The 20945-nt window shown below is 45.3% G+C and overlaps 1 protein-coding gene across 1 annotated transcript in view; it reads left to right on the forward strand.

Moving 5' to 3' along the window:
• Positions 1 to 4644: 4644 nt before the first annotated feature.
• Positions 4645 to 20945, forward strand: part of FRMD4A (FERM domain containing 4A) — a 209551-nt gene continuing 193250 nt past the window's right edge. Inside the window, exon 1 of the mRNA XM_041413402.1 lies at positions 4645 to 4963. Coding sequence (XP_041269336.1) covers positions 4898 to 4963 — 66 coding nt within the window. The 5' untranslated portion in view covers positions 4645 to 4897. The remainder of the gene's footprint in view (positions 4964 to 20945) is intronic.

The following is a 20945-nucleotide window of genomic DNA, read 5'->3' on the forward strand; positions in this document are numbered from 1 at the left end:
TGGAGAAAACTCAAAATCATCTCCCTGCTCGTTGCCTTGACTGCATGAACTCAAGGTTTGTAAGATTCCTTCTCTGGAGATATGTCACAGCTGGATGCCTTCATCAGATGAGGCTGTTGCATTTCATCCTGGATCAGAGATTTGAGGTGGAGCCATAGGCTGATGTCCAACCTTTGCTGCAGCACTACTTTGATTAATTAATTGAAAAATTATCACCCAGGCCTTCAGGTGACATTGAAAGCTGCTGCAGGATGGGGCTGACTTACAGCACCACGAACCGAGGTGAGGGCAGATGGCTGTGCCCTGGGCCAGCTGGAACCTGATAAGCTTCACACTCAGCTCCAGACACAGTGAATTACCACAGTCCAACCTGGACGTGTCAGGTTGATCAGTTCCTGTGTCCAGGTTTTTGTGTGGAAAGGGAAACTGGAGATGGAAGGAGGGTTTTGGAAGCTGATGGTTCTCTGTCAACCAAGTTTACCAAGGGTATGGGATGTCTCTCTTCACCTTCCACAAAGAGAACAATTCTTTGTTGAGAGCAGAAAGCGAAGAAAAACCTGTGCAGGAGATAAAAAAGATTCATCTTCAAATCCTCACTTTGATTATTTCAAGCACAAAAGTTCATAACAGTTCTCTACTAGTTGTGTAGAAGAACAGCCCAACTTGCCACAGCTGAACTGGAGCCCATCCCACACCTGTGGGGTGACAAAAGCACTGCCCCAAATGGACTTTTGCCCAGATTTGTCACACAGGTTCACAACTGAAGCCTTGGTCCCCTGGCTAGAGCAGTGGAGGAGAGCCAGGATGCATTTCCTAGTGGGCTCCATGACTCAGGAATGTTTTTTGTCTCATGGACAAATAGCTTTCCCATCCTGCTTGGACTCCTCAGCTCCCAACTTTGCAAGCTGGGCTGGCCCAAACATAACATCCTGGGACTAATCAAACTCAGATCAGCTCGTTAACCCTTTCTTGTCAACTTTTGGCCCTACTTAGTAAACCTTTTTTTCTGTTTTTACACCCCTGTCTTCGTAAGCCTGTGCTTGCAGGGCAGCTCTTTCCTACCATCACCAACCACCTTCACTCCTGGAGCTCCCCTAAGAAAACAATTCTGGGATCCAGTGTGTCCCCAGATAACACTTCAGCTTTTCAAAAACAGCATATTTTGCTGAAACCTCATTTTTGGCAAAAATGCTACAGTAGTCTCCCCTTTTGAGCTCTTTTCTGGTATCTTATTCCCAAATGGTCGAAGAAAACTAGGAAGGAAGTGAGGAGAAAATGTGGGTGTAGAAGAACATCCTGTTCTGCACAAATACCCTGGTGTGTTGTCAGATGGATGCTCTGCTTTAAATAGAAGAGGTCTCATGCTTGCAAAGGCCAAAGTAATACATTCTCAGAAATTAGAAAATATAGAAATAATGATTTAATAAAGGAACTGTTTGGACCTACTGCATTAAAGAATTAAGCAGGTTAGATTTTATTGTCACATGTGATCTCATTTCTGTGTGCACCTGCAATACACATGCACAGAGGTTTTGGGAAAAATCCCTGGGGAACTCAGAGAAATTCTTTCTTGTTTACTCTATTTGAGTGGCTATCTCCATAAAAAAAAAAGGTCACTTGGGGTAAGCAATGTTGAAGCAAGATCCAATGGGATAGACTCAGAGCTTTTACAGAGTTTGAAGAAATACTTCTGCTTTGATCTGATTTTGTGACTCTGATTTCTGCTATCTACTTTTTCAAGGGGTTGAGTGAAACAGGTTTCTACACTTTAGCTTAAGCTAAAGTAGAAATCTACACTTTGGTGCCCTTTTTTTCACCACAGTATAATTTTACCACAGCTACACTGACTGCTTCAGTTATCACTGGAACACCACGATTCTTTTTTCTCTTCTGCACATTTTCTATAATTTGCGCTTTTTTTCCCATTGTGCTTTTCTTTGAATCTGAAATTTTATTGCAATTTGAACAAAAAAAGGAAAGAGCTATACCCTTGAGTACAAAACGCCCTGCACTCTGGGAGTCAGGAAAATTCCATAGGACTTTCAGCAAAGCAACTTTTCCCAGCAACAGAATTTTTACCCAAACTTCTGACCATTGCTACAGACAGTTAATGTTAATCATTAAGAGAATTTCTCAGCTGAATATTGCAACTGCAAGAGCCTAAGAGCTGCTGTATCAATATATATTGTTGTAATAAGGGAATCCCAGGCCACGTAGAGCTGAGCCTTGGTGAGAACCCAGGAATTCATTCATCCTCCTTGCCATTGCCAGCAGAGCACGTGGTGTTTTCAGTGACAGGTGTTTCTTGAGTGGGCATCAGAAAAGGCGTTATGTGCTCCCCTAAGCCGTTTTCTTGTGCCTGATACTATTTTCTCCATCAGTGTTGAAATAATCTTGAAATTCATCTTTGTGAAGACAAAAATGAGCCTGTGTTGGAGTCAAAGAGTCTGTCACATGGACGCTGCGTTCTGACCCTGGAAGATGTCTCCTGTTGTTTATCTCTGTAACCAGCACAATGCAGCTACAGGGACAGTCAAGGGGCACAAGTGACATGCTTGCCCTGTTCTATTGCACAGAGGGAGCCTACAGAAAAGAATCTTTAGTTTCGTATTTCAGTATTTAACACTTAGCCTTTGTGCAATAAATGGGGTGGAGAGGACAGAAGGGATCACATGTTTGATTCCAGTGAATTTCTTGTTGTGGTCAGACTGGTTGGACAGTAGTTGGGTCAGTTAGAGGTGGACAAATGCATGATTCAGTCTGGCTGGAGCACTTCTGGCTCATCTGACACAGCCCAAACACTGATCTCTGGGCGCCAGGGACCTGCAGAAAGCCAGTCATGCATCCCTGTACCCAGCCTGATTGTGTAGAAACCATAGATTCCTGGAATCTCTGAATTTCCATGCATGCTGGAGAGGATGAAGACCTTACCAGCAGCCAGGTCGTCTTCTGCAAACACTTGCTAGAGAGCAGAATATGTGAAATGTGTCTGTGGTGAGCCCTGTGGCCATGCACTCCAGCTCACTCATTGCCTCATTGCATTCTGGTTCCCTGGGTTTCCACCACCTTCCCTCCAAATGTATCCTCTTTGTTTTGATCCACACTCATTAAAACACTCCTCCACTCACACTGGTGAAGAGAGACACTTTGTCAAAGCTTTAATGAAAGGGCAGCATATGAATGATTAACAGGCTTTTTTGCAGTAGACAAGCTTCCCATGCTGGGTTTATTTCTGGAGCAGTCAACCCATTATCTGATGTAGGGCCATGTGTGAATGAGAGTTGGTCCAGCTGGAAAACGAATGACTTGTCCTTCTCTGCTGTTGAAACCATCCATCATAACATGTCCCAAATGGTCCATCATGTTGTTGTCTAGTAAAACTCAGCCATCAGAGGCAGCTCCTGTTCAGATGCTAATGGGTACATGTCTGAAAATGTGATTTCACCTATAACTCTGAGAATATTTAGTTGGAATTTATGACTAGAGGTCCTTCTAAGCTCCATCAACTGTATCCATCTCACACCTTTATAAATAATAATGGTCTTCAGTTTCTGAGGCCCTTAGATCAGCCTTATGGATATTTTTTGTTCAGTGTCTGGAATACATCACACACAAGGTTTCATTCTCAGATTTCAAACTACATGGGTATCTGTCAAATAAATAAAAAATAATTTGGCTGAGCAATGTGAACGTCATGAAAGGCAGTTTGATGAACCTGGCATTGTCTAGGGTGCAGAAGACTTTGACACTGGTCCTGGCCATATCAAGACTTTCAGTATTTGTCCTTTTTGTGCCTCAAAAAAATTGGTTCTAGCTGGTTCCAGTTAACATTAGGAAAATCCTTGAAGGGAACCTCCACTTGCTTTGGTTTTGCTTTGTTTGGGTCATGTCCATCAATACCTTCCCACTCCATGTGGAGCTGTGAGAGCTATAAAGAGCTAAGCAAGCAGAAACCTTTTCTCCACTGAGTTAAGTGGGAGCAGATGTGTGGAGAAGCAGCAAGCACTTGGGCTCATGCTTTAAACTTTCCATAAATACGGTAAAAGGAAGGGTCTAGTCCTGAGAAATGCTTAGGGGACGAGGATGCTGCAGAGCTGAAAGGGTTGAGTGGTGGGAGTATGTGTCAGAAGCGGTGTTTGCAGGGTGAAACCCTGCAGTATTTTTTGGGGTTATTCCCCTCTGTACGTAACCTCAGCAGTCACCACTGCACGCCAGTGCCTTGGGGAGTGGGTAAGGGGATCTATTAATACTCTTAGGAAAGAATTAGTATCCAAACAACTTTTGTTTCCTTGTTTTTTACACGTCTGTTCTCCCCTCTGTCACTCGCTGCGGCGCAGAGCCTGGTATGCTGTGACAAAGAGCCATTGATGGAGTGCTTGTGTGAATTGGCCCAGCACTGGTCACAGCCAACTTCTGTGGGACCCGCTGCCCCTGTTGTACAATACGCTCCAGTGTGCTGGGCCATTTGTGAAAGGTCAGAAATGAACAGAGAAATGGACTGGAGTCAAAAACAAGCAGTCCTATAAATATCAGTCATAGTCAAAGGCAGTTTATTCCATTCCTCCCCTCTCTCTCCTTCTGTGTGTGTCTCTCCCTCCCTCTGTTGTGGTTTCCCAGATATAACTCCATGCTTCTGGCTGGGGAGCTCTGAAAGGAAGGCAGCACACACGCTGCAGCTTCTGCTCCCATCTTGCACACATGGAATAATCCTCAGTCCTGCAAGCAGGGCTGACAGCCGGCACGGAGTCCAGGCGTCATCTGGACTCTGATGTTAAGTTTTGATTTCTTGGATTTTCCTTATCTGTGAGAAACTCCTTTGTGACAGTCTGAGAACTAGATTTGGCCACAGACGCTCTGGATTGCGACTTCTGACAGCTTTCCTCTGTTTGACTTCACAATGACTTTAGCAGCTAAATTAGAGGATATTGAAGTGACGCTGGAGCACCTACTAATGGATGTGTTTGTAAGTAAGCCACAATTTCCTTTTTAAATTGCCATGTCAATAATCCAGAAGGCAGTATACAAATTTTATGGCATATCCAAAGTGTTACATTGACTTAATTTCTTTACATTTCCTGATAAACTGTGGGTAATCCAACTCTACCAATGTGTTTTGGTTCAGGCATCTCCTGCAAGCAATAACATGCAAAACTAGAACAGTTGAGATCCAAGACAGGACAGATTTTGCACTGGTTTTGTGTATCATCTACAAATGTGATGTGAAAAGGAGGAGAGATTGGGTCAGTTTGAGGAATATCTCTGTAAAACTATTGCATTGACAGAGATTGAAATTGTGCATTGCTTGACATCAGCTGTCCTTGACTTTAGAATTTTGACAGCTATTCGATTACAATTTTGACTCTTGGCTTATTTTGTTAGAGATGTAGGAAAAAGCAAAACAGTTGTGTTTTCAAGTTTATGACTCCTGGATGTATCAAATACTTTAAACCAGTGTAAATCTGGTTTTACTTCCTTGGAATCATCAAAGCTCAGTGAAACAATGTATGATCTGCTTCTACATATCTGAGAGAAGAATCTGTCTTTATCAACTCATGTTAAAGTTTCTTAAAAATACCAAAGCATTTCCAAATATATTCTTGCCTTTTTCAACACAGCTTGATGGATTTCACCTAAAGGTTGGAGATGGTCATGTTTTGGAAGGTTTTTTTGTAGGAGTGGATGGAAAGAAATAGTGAGGGATTTCCAGTTCATTTGCTTTGCGAAAAAATGTCATGCCAAGGTGATCTGTACTCTCTGAATTCAGGCTATAAGAAATGAGATGGCAAGGGACCTTCTGAATTTTCAGAGAAGTTTTTGGCATCACTTAAATGGAATATTTCAAATTTCAGGGTCTAGTGATGAGGAATCTTAGGCATCAACCACAAAAGTGAAAAACAGGAGATCTTGCCAGATTTCTAGCCTGTGGTCCAGTTATTGAGGTGTCCATCTGTGCCGTGAAATGGATTCAAGACTCCCTGTGCTGGCATCTTCCTTCAGTACTTTGGAAAGTGCCTTTACTCCTTTCCCAGGCTGCTGAGAGTGGGGTAGATGAACATTATTGGAGGCTGTCCTGTGAAAGCCTCTACAAAGGGCACAAAATGCTGAAATACTCTTTGGGCTGTAATATCTGAATCAGCCTAATGATTATCTGCTGCTCTGGGTTCAACTCCTTTTCCCAACTCTCAGTACTGTGAATCCTATGGAAAATCCCTGAGGATTTCAATCCCCATGACAAGCAAAGATGTAACATCTGCCTCTCACGACCACAGCACACTGTGAAAGTTATTCTGTGTGGGAAGGGGGCAGTGCTTTCTTTGGAGTATTTGCAAATGTAGTAGAATAAACTTGGCACCACAATTCTTCTTGGTCTATTTATAGCTCAGCGTTGCTTCACTGATTTGGGTGTTTGACACCTGGGGGACTGAGACCTCCTGGCACAGGTGTCATTGAATGGTGGGGGCTTAAAGCCCTTTGGCACAGGGTAGCTCCAAGGAGAATCTCAGAGGCTGACAACATCTAGAAAGCCAGGGTTGATGGACGTTGACCAATCCTACATGTGTCTGATTGTGTTTGAAGGGTGTGAAAAGCCTCCTGTCTTGCTGGGAACCACACAGCCCAGTAAGACAGGGAAGCAGGGAATCATATCTCCTTGGCTCTTCATGTCCCATCATCTATTTTAATGTCCATACTTTGATTCCATCCAAATGCCTCTCCTCATGAGTTTCTGGGTTTGGTAATTGGTGATTTTTACAGTGAGGGTGAGAGTTGGCCAAATAAAATGTGGGCCAAATTCTCCAGAGCTGCAGGCAACCTCAGTTTATTAAACCAGTGCAGCTCTTCTCAGGCTGTGTTTTGAACTGGTCTCTCAAATTTGCAATTCTAGAAACCCAGTGAAACATTCCCAGCCGGGACAGTGCAGTCACAGCTGAAATTGTGATGCAGGGACATGTCTGTGCAGTGCCATGCTGTGCCACCCCTGGCACAGTTGGGTCTGGAGGAGCCGGAGTGTGTGAGCAGCATTGTGCAGGGGACACTCCAGCAGTGTCACAGCTGTGTGCTCTGCAGAGCCTGGGGCTGTTCGACCCAGGGGCAGCATGTCCAGGCTTCACATCTCACCTCAGGGCTGGGAATCCAATCTAGCCTCTATGCAAATCAAGGAAAAAGGTTTTCCCTTATGAGCAGCCATGATTGCAGCTAGCTGGGCTCTTCTAAAACCTACCTAGGAATTAAGGCAGGAAGAATTTTGGGTAATCTAGATCAAATGCCACATGCAGAAACACCACTATCAGGCACAGTTTTCAGGCTTTACTCATATAACACCTTGCCTTGCTGTTGTGTTTGATCTTCAACCACCTATTCATTTAGCAATGCTAAAAATAACCTCTGCATATACTGGATACAGAAAAGTAAATATAAAACTCAATATGAAGGAAGGGCAAAACGTCAAGCTCTGGCTGTTACAGAGCACTCTAGCAGCCAGATCTGTCCAAGGTCATTGATCCACTACCAAGTGTTTTGCTGCAGCAAGATGGGTATTTTGGTGAGGAGCATGGGGCCAGACTGGTCAGGCTGGATGGGCTGTGGGCAGACTGTGAGGTAACAGGACCAGCCTGGGAATGATTTTGAAGTCTGCTCTGTGCCATGCATCTTCATCTGTGTCAGGTTTATTGCTGAAAGAGAGAAGCCATCTGTCACCATAATGCTCCTCTTCCAATTCTTTGGTGCCCTCCACTGCTCCAAACCAGGTGATTACTTACAAAATTGGGAAATTGTGGTCTATGGAGCCTTGAGTTACCTTTTTTCCCTTCCAAAGATCTTAGTTTTAATGCTTCTGGGACCTTAGGGGCAGTAACACATTCCCAGATCAGTGGACCCTGACAAAGCTCACTTTAATATCTTGTACTAAACTATCAAGCCCATTTTGTCAGAGTGTAAAAGGTTATAGCAGACAACAAATGAGAAGCAACCACCAGTTTCTAACAAAAACTGAGACATAGCTCAGCTCAGACTAACACACCTTGATGTAATTTGGCTTCTGTGGTAATACAGACTGAAGAAAAACTATAGGATCAGGCCAGTTTTTCTCTAGAAGCTTTTTAGCTAAATTCTCCTGCAGGAACTCACCTGGAGTGAATTTAGCTGTTTTGCAGGGATGGTGGCAAGCCTCGCCAGCAGATGTGTTAAACACTTCCTCTGGAAAGCTAGTATTACATGAGAACACTTTTTAAAACATTTTTGCTTTCTTTTTGTGGAGACCAGAGATTTGCATCTACATGGCACGAGCTGCCACTTCCTTCCAGGACACGGCGTTCTGGCGTGTTGTCATCCCGCTCTCAGAGAAGCAGCTGGTGCTGCTCTGACACTTCTTTTCCCTCTTTCCAAAGGGCACTGGAGAGCTTTGCTGGCCTGGACAAGATGAGATAAAAGGGAAGCCTCTGACATGACATTTCATAATTAGCTGTCATCACCGGCGGGCTGCTACCCAGCCGCTTGAGGAGCTGGGACTTGGCTGGCTGGAGAAAGCTGGACAGGGAGACAGGGACCAAAGCAGGGGGACAGTGCAGGAACAAGCTCAGCAGGTCCCTCGGGTGTGCTACAGGGAAAAGGGAATCTGGATATGAAATGCAGGCTCTGAATCCTGGTTTCATAGCTCAGGCATCCCTGAGCTAAACCCTCCTTGCGTCTGGATACACTAATTATTCTTGAGCAGTCTGTGAATGGGACCTTTGAAGGAAACCTCAAGATCAACCTTGCTGCCTTCCAGGCCTTGCCTTAGGACAGGTAGAGCAAACCTCCAGAGTATACCATGCCCAGCATGCATGGGATGTCTGGAAAGGGTTGAAAGTGAGAAGGGTTGTAGAGCCTGCCCCACTGAGGAATGCTTTGCATTATGGATGTGGCTTCAGACCTGCTAAAAAACAGACTTTCAAGCAAACAGGCTAAGGGATAATAATCCTGTTAGGAATGTGAGCCTGAGGCAGTCAAACATCAGTTGGCATCAAAAGGAGACTGAGGACAGACATGATGGAGCTGTAGTGGATATCCCAGGAGAGAAAAAAACCCTTCAGATGAAGTCTTTAAACCATGAACCCTGTGTGCTGGCTCACTCCAGGTATCACCTGGAAAACAACAGGCAATTTATCTCCAATGGTTCCCGGGGTCTTAGAGCCCATCCAAACACATCCTGTCACATCCACAGTACACTCCATAGCTCCTTCTACATTCCTGCAAACATCTATTTTCACAGCTGGCTCCTCAGGCTTCTTCCCACCACACTCCACAGAAAAATATATACTTACGTGTATATCTATATATGTCTATATATGTATATCTAAAATATATTTTAAATATATTTTTAAATATCTATATCTACATATATAGACTACCTGTGTATATATATGAGAGTATCTTATGAAATTAAATTTGTGAGGCCTTTCCGGCATGGGGAGGGGCTGTGATTTCTTTGCCCTGGGTGGATGTAGCAATCCAGATTTGCTGTGCTCCAGCCTCCTCCATCCCCCAGAGAAACAGCTGCTCTTCTCCCTCCCCATGTGGTCAGGTTCTGGCAGAGTTAACACCGAGACAGCAAGAGTATGAAACTCAGTCAGAAGAAATTACCTGGGATGAACTGGAATTAAGGTGGAAATCAAATCCCTGTATCCAAGCAGATCTGCAGCTGGATATTTGAAAGAGAGGGACTCAAATGCTAAGACTGAAGGGTCTGAAATGACAGCCAGGTCTCTTGGCCAGTGACCCCACAGGAGACAGAGCTCCCTGGTGGACTTTGGCAATGGGGGTGGTACTATGAGACACACAAGGCCATCATGTCCCAGTAAGGACTTGGAGTGGTGGTTACCAATACCCACAGATTCCAGCTCTTAAAACTAAGCTGTGAAGAGAGGGGCATTTAGTTGACCTGGCTCCTTACTGATAATAGTGAAACAACAATTAAATCGGCACTGATAATTTTTCATGTTACAGATAGAGAAGCTGAGACAGAGAGACATGGGGCCATTTAAGCAGCCTCCTCTTCCATTTTCCCACTTAGAAAGGAGTACACATACAAATTCCAGAAGCTCAGTTTGGTGATTTGTTCCCACCAGAGTATAAGACTCCACACAACTACAGAATAATCCTACTATCAGTAGATCTCTGATGCCAAGCATGAAGTGTGACTTTGGATCCAGTCCGAGCATGCTCTGGCAAAGACAGCTGTGAAATTTGTCCATTCCTTGGGCAATTATACCATTAACCTTCCTATTTTCTCATGCCATTAACACTAGTAAACAGTGGCCATCCTCATAGCTGGGACTGAGGACACTCTGGAGGCAGGAGGGGTGCAGGAAGATGGTTGTGATGAACTCAACCCCCATGAGTTGGGCTCATTTGCACCATGAGCCCTGCAGCAGCAGTCCCCCTCCCTGCAGTAATCAAACAAACACTCTTGCAGTTGCTATTGACTCCTGGTGACTGTCTCACATTTTTCTTAATAACCATCGTAATAACAAGACCTTATCAACATGTAAAGTGATCCATTAACCTCTACAGCAGCAATAAATTGTGTAGCTTTGCCAGGCTGCCAGGGCTTGCTAATCGAAGAGCAAGAAGCAAGTTTGTACCCAGAGTTGTCACAAATCATACATAATGCAGAAGTGTGGGTGCTAACCTCACCCCTTGTAATATAATGGGTATTTCCATGTGTTTATTTATCTGAGAAATTGGTTCTTTGAAACAGCTCCTAATGACTTTCTCTCTGGAAAAAAAGAGCATCTCCCAGTTTTTCCTCAGTTTCCAGTTTGCAGGAGATTTAAAGCTTCACCCTCCACCATAGGAGTCAGCATGAGTTATGGCAGTGCAGAGAAGAGAAGCAGAATCAGGCCTGTTGACCTGTAGTAAAAGCTGAGACTGCTTAGCAGGACTGTGCCATTAAAGAGATCTAATTAGGCAGCTTGCCTCAGGTTTTGTTTAGATACTTCTGAAACTGAGAAATGAAAAATAATCACATCAGGTCTTCCCAGTGAATGATGTAGCCCAGCACCATGTCTTGAGCAGCAGGTAACATCAGGTCCCTACAGATAGATCTAAAAGAGGGTAAATGCATAACCACAACCCCACAGCTACCTTTCAACAACCAGTTCCTTGTACTCAAGGGTTTCATGACCCACAAGCAGCATGTTCAAATTTAGCAGCCCACAGCAGGTGTCCTTTTATTAGTTTGTTGAGACATTTTTGAGCCCAGCCCATGTCCAGCTGCCATGGACAGTCCTGGAGCAGAAGAAAAGCCATAGTGCTGTGCTGCCACCCTCCACACAGCCATCAGCTGCAGAGGACTCCCATCTCACTCCCATCAGAGTCAGGTTGTGCTGCTGATCCTCAGAGAGCTTTTGTGGAACAGAAGAGCTCTGTGGAGCAGCCTAGGCTTGGGCAACCATGCTGAAAAACACACAGACATGAGACAGTGAGAACAAAGAGCTGGGAGTGTGGATGCCAAAAGGGATGTTAGCAAACACAAGGTAATTAAATACAGCTACCAAGAGACAGAGGAGAGCCTCTGAGAGCAGGCAAGGCCAACAAAGAGTGGCCAGTGGTCATGTTTGTTTCATAATTGGTGGGGAGACATTGACACTTTCAGGTTCCATTCAACCCCCAGTAAAATAAGCAGCTAAAGCAGGTCTGGTGTCTCAAATCTTGCAAGTGCCCATTTCCTTCCAGCTATGACAAAAGGAGTCCAAGTGACAACCTCACATAAAGGCACCCATGTTAGGAGAGGTAAATGCCTCTTCAGGTGTGTCCCACAACTGGGGTAGGCTGTTATATGAATAGATAGGGATTACAGGGAGAAGAGTCCAGGGTTCTAAGACTGAAGATCCAGAGTCAAACTTTTCACATTTCTTCATCTGTCCAGAAAATACACACAAAACACAACCAAGCTGAGTTTGTATTTTGCCAATGTTAGCAGCTCCTCTTTCAGCTTGATGCAGAGTTTTCTCCTCGCTTGGAGAAAAGTCATCATTATTCCATGCCTGTGAGACCTCAGCTACAAAACATAATTTGCCTGAGACGCTGTTTACCAAGTCTGGCAAAGCTTAAAAAAAAAGAAACCCTTGTAACATCTCTCAGGGGTCTTCTACTTCCCTCCTTTCTTTAGGGACATGTTGGTCTCTCTGCTATTCATGTGGCTTTCTCTTGGGGCAACATAACTCTCCCTCCTTCCCTCACACAGACACAAATGCTTTCCCACAATATATTAAGATTAATCAAAGCAGTGTAACAAAGATGAAGTTTTAAAAGAGAGAAAATTGCACAGAACAAAGAAGCATTTATCTTCACAGTGTTTGACATCGTCCATATGTCACATATCCTGTTTAAGGCTTAAATCAAGCTCAAGGCTGAGTACCTTCCATGCCGTGCTGAGCACACCCCTATTTGTTCAGGAACTGAAGAAAATCAGCAGTGCTAAGCACATCACAGGAATAGCCTGCTCACATTTTAAGATTTGATACTGAGATGCACCAAGTATTCACACATTTGTTGCAGTCCCCAGGATTTGCAAAGGCTTTAGACCAGACCCCCAGCAGAAATATTGTGCAGTCGTCCCCCAGCTCAGATCGTGCCTGCTCGTGTGTGCATCACACCCGCCTCTGCTGCACAGCCTCCATGTGGGAATGTGCTATTGTTGCCAAATATCTCCTCCTTTGTTTATATTAGCCCTGGAAGTCAGAGGTGGCCCCTTCAATCCCTCCGTGATGTTTACAGGGGCGTGTCTCCAGGGCAGTGGGGTCAGGCGAGTTCCCTCCCTAATTAATTACTGTCTCTGTGAGTTATGTGGGAAAAGAACTGACCTGCCAGCACACTAAAGCCCAAGGGAAATGTCCTTCCATGTAGCAGAGGCCCTGCTTGCTATCTGATGCTGTTCTTCTGGACAGAGTTTTCCAGGAGCCCACCTGCCTGGGTGCTCAAAGTCTGGGACCACCTTCCCCAGCCAGGACCACAGAGAGGTCGGAGGATGAGGAGGAGAGCTGGAGGTGGGATGGAGGCTGCTGCTGGTGGCAGGAGGGGAAGAGGAAGGGTGTAGGTTGCTCTGTCCTCTTTCCTGAAGATATTTCCTGGGGTGTCTACACCCGTGTCATGATTTTCAGCAGGGGCTGAGCCAAGAACTTGCTGGCTTGGTGGGCACAGCAGCTGATGGGTCTAAGTGCTTGGCTGGGTGCAGGTTCAGCAGGTGCCATCCCAGGCTTCATGCTGTGCTCTGCCAGCCATGCCCCATGAACACCCAAGGCTGAGGTGCACAAAGCAGCTGATGAGCAGCCATGCAGGTATTTACGCTGGCATGCCAGTGAATGAGGACATTTAGGACCACCTGATGTAGCATTCTGTGTCAACCTACAGCAATGTGCATGAGATATGAATTTCTCTGAGTCCAGAAGGGCTTGGTTCTCAGTTTCTGATTAGGCTTATACTAGTCAGACCCACTAACACATCTGTGAACTGCAGATGGTCAAACAACCGTGCTGCAGCACAATGTAAATTTGTGACAGGAGCCCAAATTCCCCATGGCCTTTGTTGGTACAAGTGATGGACATGCTGCACGTGCAGTCCAACACCACCTTGGTCACTGCATGACCGAGAGCACCAAAACAGAGTGAAACAAAGCACAGATCTCTGTTCCACTGTGGGGCTGACTTTCATATCCACCCTGCATAGTTGCACACAGCAAAGGCACTCCTGTGAACTGCTTGCCCAGGGGAGACAGGGACAGGATGGTGCATGTGGCCCCTGATGTGACACAGCCCTGCCACACAGCGGGGAAGCCCCCAGGCTTTCTGTGGCTGGGGACCACAAAGAGCCTCTCTCTCTCTCTCTCACCCCTGCACGCTGCTGGGTTATTGCCAGCTGCAATGGAAAGGACTCACATGGGAATGGAACTGCACCCAGTGTGTTTTCCCACATCCCTCCCCAGGCTAGAGTGATCATAACATTTCTCTGTAAAACACCATGTAAGACTGGAAAATTGTTTAGCTTTTTTTAAATCAAAGGCAAGCTGGATTTGCAATGACAACCTCTGCACATCTTTCACTCCCAACAAGGCAATTTCCTTTGCAGACTGATTCTGAGTGCAATAAAATGTAAGCTAAGTCACTGTAGGGTTTGCAGCCCCAAAGCTCTGGGGAAGCTCTGTTCTCCTCATCTTTCCAATAAAATAGCTAGGGAAGATTGCTTACAGTGGGAAGTAAGAAATCCCACAAAGATTAATAGGAGCTGCTAAAGAGCTCAAATAGAAGTGGTTTCCCTATCAGGGCTCCAGGGAAGAATTTGGCTTTGCTACTGACAAACCATAGATATTGTCCGGGGTGGAAAATACTGCCAGGAGCTGCAAATTATCCTTATTTCCCCCTCAATCTGTTGCCATACTTGTGTCTTCATGGAATACCAAACTTAAGTGGTTTTTTCTGTACTGAGTGACTTTTCAATTTTACAATAAAATGTCATATTGATAGATCTGATGGATACCACTCACTGCATTTCAGTCTGTGCCACTGTGTCACTGGTTTGCATTCATTGATCTCTGCTGGGAGTACCCTAACTTGAAACTTGACTCCTGTGTTGCAAATATGAGACACACTTTGCAACAGTAAATGGCTCCTTTCTCCTTTTCATTAAAGACCAAAAAGAAATCTAGTCCAAATAGCAATCCATTGGATATACGTTCCTCTGATGCATTGTTACCACAAACCACTGTTCCTGGCAGCCTGCAATTAGTACTGAAAAGCATCCACTGCTTTAAAGAGCCTTGTCTTTCAGCAGTTAGTAAATACAGTGTGTCCCTTCTGAGGGTCTGTGGAGGCAAGGTCAGGATACTCCCTTAGAATATTTGGGGATTTATTTCCTACTGTGCTGTTCAGTTGGAGATGGTCTCTGCAGACAGTGCAGGTAAATGAAGACTCAGTGATGAGCCTGGTCATCTCAGTCTGCATCTGTAGCCCCCTAAATGGGAAAGGGGGATCTCCAGAGGCAAATCCCAAATTTAATGGGCTGAAGTGCCCTTGGATGTGCTTATGCCTGCCACAAACACCCAAATTCATGCTCTGGGAAAACTAGAGAGACCCTCATGGGAGCATGTTTTACATTACGACCTTTAGGCAGCCTATCAAATGAATTCTAGTAGACTGCTCTATATAGTTGCCTACCAATATGTTTTGAACAAAAAATATAAAGCAAACATCTCATCCTCCTGGATGGTTCCAGTCCTGATGATTAAGTTGTGGCTTCCTTTTTCCAGGTTCATAGCACCTGGGAAATGAGGAATGAAACAGAAGAAAGTGTCATAGTGGGTCCAGGTCTCCAGTTTTACATGAAGAGTACCCATAGAATTGTGCCTGGGGTGCAGCACACTGAGGGAGCAAGGAGTCAGGCCCAGTGGGATATGTGGGCATCTTACTGGAATTGGTTCCAGCAACATGATAATGGATTAATTTCTTCTACTTTTCACGTGTGCAAGATGTTTCCTGTAAAGAAGAGTATTTTATTGCCATTCAGTGCCTTGAGCAATACACAGATTTGCATTTCACTGGCAAGACCTAAAAATCTAGGCAAAAACACTTGAGGTTTGTGGAAATGACTGAATGAAAGCTCCCATTTCCCCTGTGGAGAACATCAGCGTGTGGTGTTTCATGCTGGTACCACTGGACTGTCTGTGCCTGGTCTTGGAGCCTGATGCTTACAGACAAATCCCCATGTGTCTAGTGGCTCTTTGTCCCCTCTAGTGGATAAATTTCTGTCTACAGATCTGTAATTTCCATGAGCTGGACCTGCAGGAAGGAGAACATGCTTGCAGGAATATGAGAGCTCCTGGGGAAGGAGGCTGGTGTGGGCAGCAGCCCCACCCAGGGCTTTGGATCGGGAGAACAGGGACACCTTTGCTACTCTGCTCTCGTATGAAACACTCACCCCCGAGGTCCTGACTCCAGTGTGACTCAGCTTTTATTCAGGAAAAGCTCCCAGCAAGGCCAATTGCTACCACCTTTGCCCTCTTTCTCCAGCAGTCAGTCCCCAGGGGCTCTGCTGATGCAGGCAAAGGCTCCCCGTGGGAAATGCCAGCCACTTCATGCTTGACAAAAATAGGTAGGCAGGCTGTGAGATAGTAAGGGGGGCACTAACAATCATTAAAAAAATTCTGCAAGAAGCAAAAACCCTAACTGTACACCTATTCCACATAAAGAACCTATATAAGTCAGTCATGCTTAAGATATTTCCATCTTTTCCTGTCTCTTTCACTCTCTTTGGCAAGACACATATGGAACTCATTATGAACAAAGGCCAATTGTTTTAATATTTAGAGTTTCCCACATCAAGCTGCAGTTTTTTCCCTTTGACTGGTTTTAATGCATGTACATATGCTCAGCAGATAGAGTTTCTCTTTTTTTTATTTGGAATGGTTGCTTTAATGTCATGTCCCTAGCACCTTCATCCCAGCTTTTGGACTTGGATCAAAACAAAGTATTTTTAGTTTTGCATTAAAATGAGAACAATACATGGAGGAAGGGATTGGCTCTCCCAACTCAGCAGATTTTTGCTCTCCCAGCTAGACTGCTTCAAGGAAAAGGACATGGGCCAACATCTTTTCCATTTTACTGGGCAAATTCAGAGTACCACTAAGGAATTGCTGGGTTGAGAAGCTCCCACTTTGCACACATTAACTCTAAACTGCATGGGGACCAATACCTCTAACAGAATGTGGAAAGGAACACAACATCCAAAACATTTTTCTGTAAAAGCACAGGATTATACCTGGCTGCTTTAGGACAACTCCTGCTCTTACAGAAAGGTTGTGGGAAGGGGAAGTATTTTTCCCCTTTCCAAAGCATGTGTGTATGATTTAGAGTATAAATAAAGTTTCAAACTTTTGTAGCCTCTAAAGTGGTTCTAAAAGAGAAAAAAAAAAAAAAAAGAAAGAAAAAAATATGTAGTCATTGAGAGTGGCTTTCTGAAAGTAACACTTCACAATCCTTCACAATCACAGACTGCAACATAATCATTTTTGTGAGTGAGTGAGTACACACAGAAGCTGCAGGCATCACCCAGTGATTTCAGTGATGTGGATGTGAGTGGTGCTGCCTGTTCTCTGTCCCCATGCATGTGCTGCTCTGTGCCACACAGAGCCTGGATCTGTGAGCCCTCAGTTCAGCTGAGCAGCCCAGAGGAGCTGCCTGAGCCCTCTGCTCTGGCTCTGTGCTTTCCAGCATCTAGGAGGGAGGAATATCTGAACCCAGGAATTAACACTAATCTCTGCACCAGATGGTGATACACCAGATATTCTTTTTAAGGTGAACATGTGATCTACTGTACAGCAAACCAGAGGGGTCTGCAGTCACATGGCAAAATGTATAATAACTCAGATAGAGCTTTGATTAGACAACTGACCTGGTTACCATCTGTAGCAACAAGAAGCGGGCTTGACGTTTTTGGAACATTCTCCCCAGAAGCTTAATTCTTCCACCTCTATGGCACAGCAATCCTGCTGAGCAAACTACACCAAGAAACAGAAGGGAGCTAAAGATCTGCCGCTTGAAGCATGTTGTTAAGGTTACAAGGCTTGGGGTTGCCTTTTTTTAATTTTTTTTTTCCCATTTCCCCCCTCCTTCTTTCAAACAAGCCACATCTTGACTCATATGGTCTGATGAGAAAACCCACTCAGCTATTTGATAGTTGGGAAATCTAGATGAGACTGTAAGTTATTTCAAGGGAAGCCTGTGTGTGCTGTGAACTCTCTCTCTCTCACACACACACGAGTTAGCTCTGCACTATGGTAGTACAGACAGCTGTGACTCCGGGTAGGACCCGAAGACTTTTATTCAAAATTCCATATGGATCACTGAGGAGACGCAGTGTGGAAAGGGTAAGCATGATTTCTTTGTCCTGAATGCATGCCCAGAGGATGAGGGTACCATTTCATAGCAGTTGTCTGCCCTGTTAGTAGTCAGAGCTAACAGGGATTATGTCATGGTGTGAAGAAATTACTACTGGTGTGTGCCACGCTAGGAATTACTGTTGGTGGGACTCGTGAGCTGATGAATGGGAATTAATACTTGTCAGGGGCTGTGTGGTAACTTAGAGTGGAAATTGGTGCCAGAAGGAGCTGTAAGATAACCTACAACAAATGTAACTAGTTAAAGACTCTGTGGCAATAGTTGGGGTAATAATCTCAAAAAAAAAAAAAAAAAAAAAAAAAGAAAAGAAAAGAAAAAAAAGTAGTTTCAAATATTGAATACTCACCAAGAGAGCATAATGGCATATGACAGCACAGACCTGTAGCAGTGGGGACCAAATAATAATAATAATAATAATAATAATAATAATAATAATAATAATAATGTCAAATAACAAACACCAGAGGAAAGCTCGGGGTGGTGTGGAAGGGCTCCGTGTCAGTGAGCAGAGATGCAGATGCCCACCTGTGTCTGTCCCAGCTGAGATATTCAGTGAGCACTGGTGGCAGTGAGGGCTCTGCAGTGCACAGAGTCCCTCTGATTGCTGCCAGCTGAGGTGACACCCCAGGGCTGTCCCTGGACAGCCAAGGCTGGGCTGCTGCTTTCATGCTGCAGCAGGAATAGCAGGGGTCCCAGGAAAGCTGCAGTAGAGCCATTGATTAGCTGGAAGCACAGCACCCAGCAGCAGTGCCCAGGGACACAGGGGGTCCTGGCACTTTGAAGATTGATGGGCTGGTAAGGAAGCGGCGGCTGGGACAGGGGGCTCAGCTCGGAGCGTGCTGGACACCCGCAGAGCACACACTGAGCGCACATCTGGCACACACCCGGTGCTTTCAGCCTGCCTTTGCCTGCTGACAGAGCTGGCAGGGGCAGCACAGCCCCCCAGGGGACAGGGACACCTTGCACACACACAGCCCAGCTTGTCACCACTGATGTCCCCAAAACAGTGGTCAGCTCAAAGGAACAGGCACCCTCTGCTCATCCCTGCCCACAGGGCTTTGGGGTGGAGTGCCCCACGGGTGGGCAAGGGGTGCTGCACTCACTGGTGGCAAGTGTAGAAGCTCTACAAGCCCAGAGTGGCTCAGAGTGGGTCCTTTCACCCAGGACAGAGGAAAGCCTTGGCTTCAGGTTCTGTTTTGCTGAAAAGCAGTCTGGCTGCAGCTGCAGCCACCTGTGAGTTTACTTCAAGTCTGTTGCACACACACACAAAAAAAAAAAATCTGCTTGTTACATTTCAAACCAATTTTTTTCTGCATCTTTTTCTTTCAAAAAGAGTGTAATTTCATTTAGACAAATTCCTTCTTTTTTTTTTTTTAAGGAATATGAGAAAAATCTCAAAAATTAAAAGCAGTTTGAAAAATATTTTGGTTAAATGCAAAGGCTTTTTGTTGTTTGTTTTCCCTTCCCCTCCATTTGGCAGAAGAGACAGCAGAATAACTTTATGTCAACCTGAAAAATATTTCCTTTGCCTTTCCAGTCTGTCAAGCAAACCAAAGATAATCAATTATTCACACAGCTTTGGTCTGCTATTGTTTGATTGTGGGTTGTTGCTTTGGAGAGCATTCAGAAATGTCCCTCCCGGTAAATTTGGGCTTTGTGGCTCAAGATGCTCGTTCTGAAGGGGCCCAGGGCAGACAGCCCTGATGCCTTAACCTGCCTTGGGTCAGGTTTTGTTTTGTTCCTGTTCCTTGCCTGGCACTGCTGCCACTGGACTGGGTTGGCATCTGGTGGTTTGCAGCTGCCCTTGCGAGTGTGGGGAGGCAGAGTGTGGTGTCCCCTTCCAAGGTGGCTTCCCACAAGGTGGCAGATGATTCTTCATCCAGAGTGAGCTCTCAGCGGCTGCAGGGCCACCATCCTCTGCTGCTGATGGCCACAGGGGGTCCCTCCCTGTCTGGAGTGGCTCATGGTTTTACCAGACTGTGCCTGAGGCTGAGTAGTCTAGAGACAAATCATAAAACTGTAGAATGTTTGGGTTGGAAGGGACCTTAAAGATCATCTCATCCTGGCCCCCTCACTGGGGGTAGGATGCCACACACTGCATCAGGTTTCTCATGAAATCTGGTCCTGAACACCTCCAGGGATGGGCATCTACAACTTCTCTGAGCAGCCTGTGCCAGTGCCTCACCAACCTCACAGTAAAGAATTTTTTTCCTAACATTTAATTTAAAACTCTTCTCTTTTAATTTAAAACCATTCCCCTTTTTTCTATCACTATTTGAGAGACATATAACAGTGCAGAAAATGTGAGACTGCTCTCCTCCATGCATGCACATCCCCTTTGGAACATCTTATCCATACTGACCTGCCTGACAGCAGCTGCCCCAGCCTTTGCTCTGCTCTGTGCCTTAGCCCATGTGATGGAGAGGTGTAAAAACCAGCAGCACTCTCACAGGGTGTTTCCAGGATATAACCCCTTGACATGGAGCAAGCCAGAGCATGGAAATACCTTCAGAAGAAGGTGCTGGAGAATTTTAGTGTTTATGTAGGAGGCAAGAACAGCTGCATAAGGATGACCAGCACTGCAGGAGACTTAACTGTGTACAGACTTAACAGCTCCACATACAGCCCAAGTGACACTGTCAGGGGGGTTGTGTTGTTTTATTTTCACTCACATCCACAGTTTATTTCTCTCCTTCCCACTTCTTGACCTAGGGTTGAGGTAGTTTAGACTTCTCAGGCAAATGCTGGAGCCTTGCTTTAAGGGTTGCCAGAGAATTTGATGGGATGATTTTTCACTTCTTTTTTGTCCTGAGCCTCTGTCCTTGCTGCTTTTCTCTCTGCCTCATCACAGAACTGGCTCATCAGGCATCTGGCCCATGAGGTTGTGGTCAGCCTGGCTGAGGGATGCATCATGTTTTCTCTCCCTGGAGCCCCCCACCAGCTAGAGCTGGCAGGGCAGATTCTCTGCTCTCGAGGTCCTGAAGCCTCCCAAAATCTGTTTCTAAGCTCAGAGTCCAT

This window comes from Onychostruthus taczanowskii, unplaced genomic scaffold (assembly GCF_017590055.1).
Source record: "Onychostruthus taczanowskii isolate IOZ18803 unplaced genomic scaffold, ASM1759005v1 scaffold41, whole genome shotgun sequence".
Taxonomy (NCBI): Eukaryota; Metazoa; Chordata; class Aves; order Passeriformes; family Passeridae; genus Onychostruthus; species Onychostruthus taczanowskii.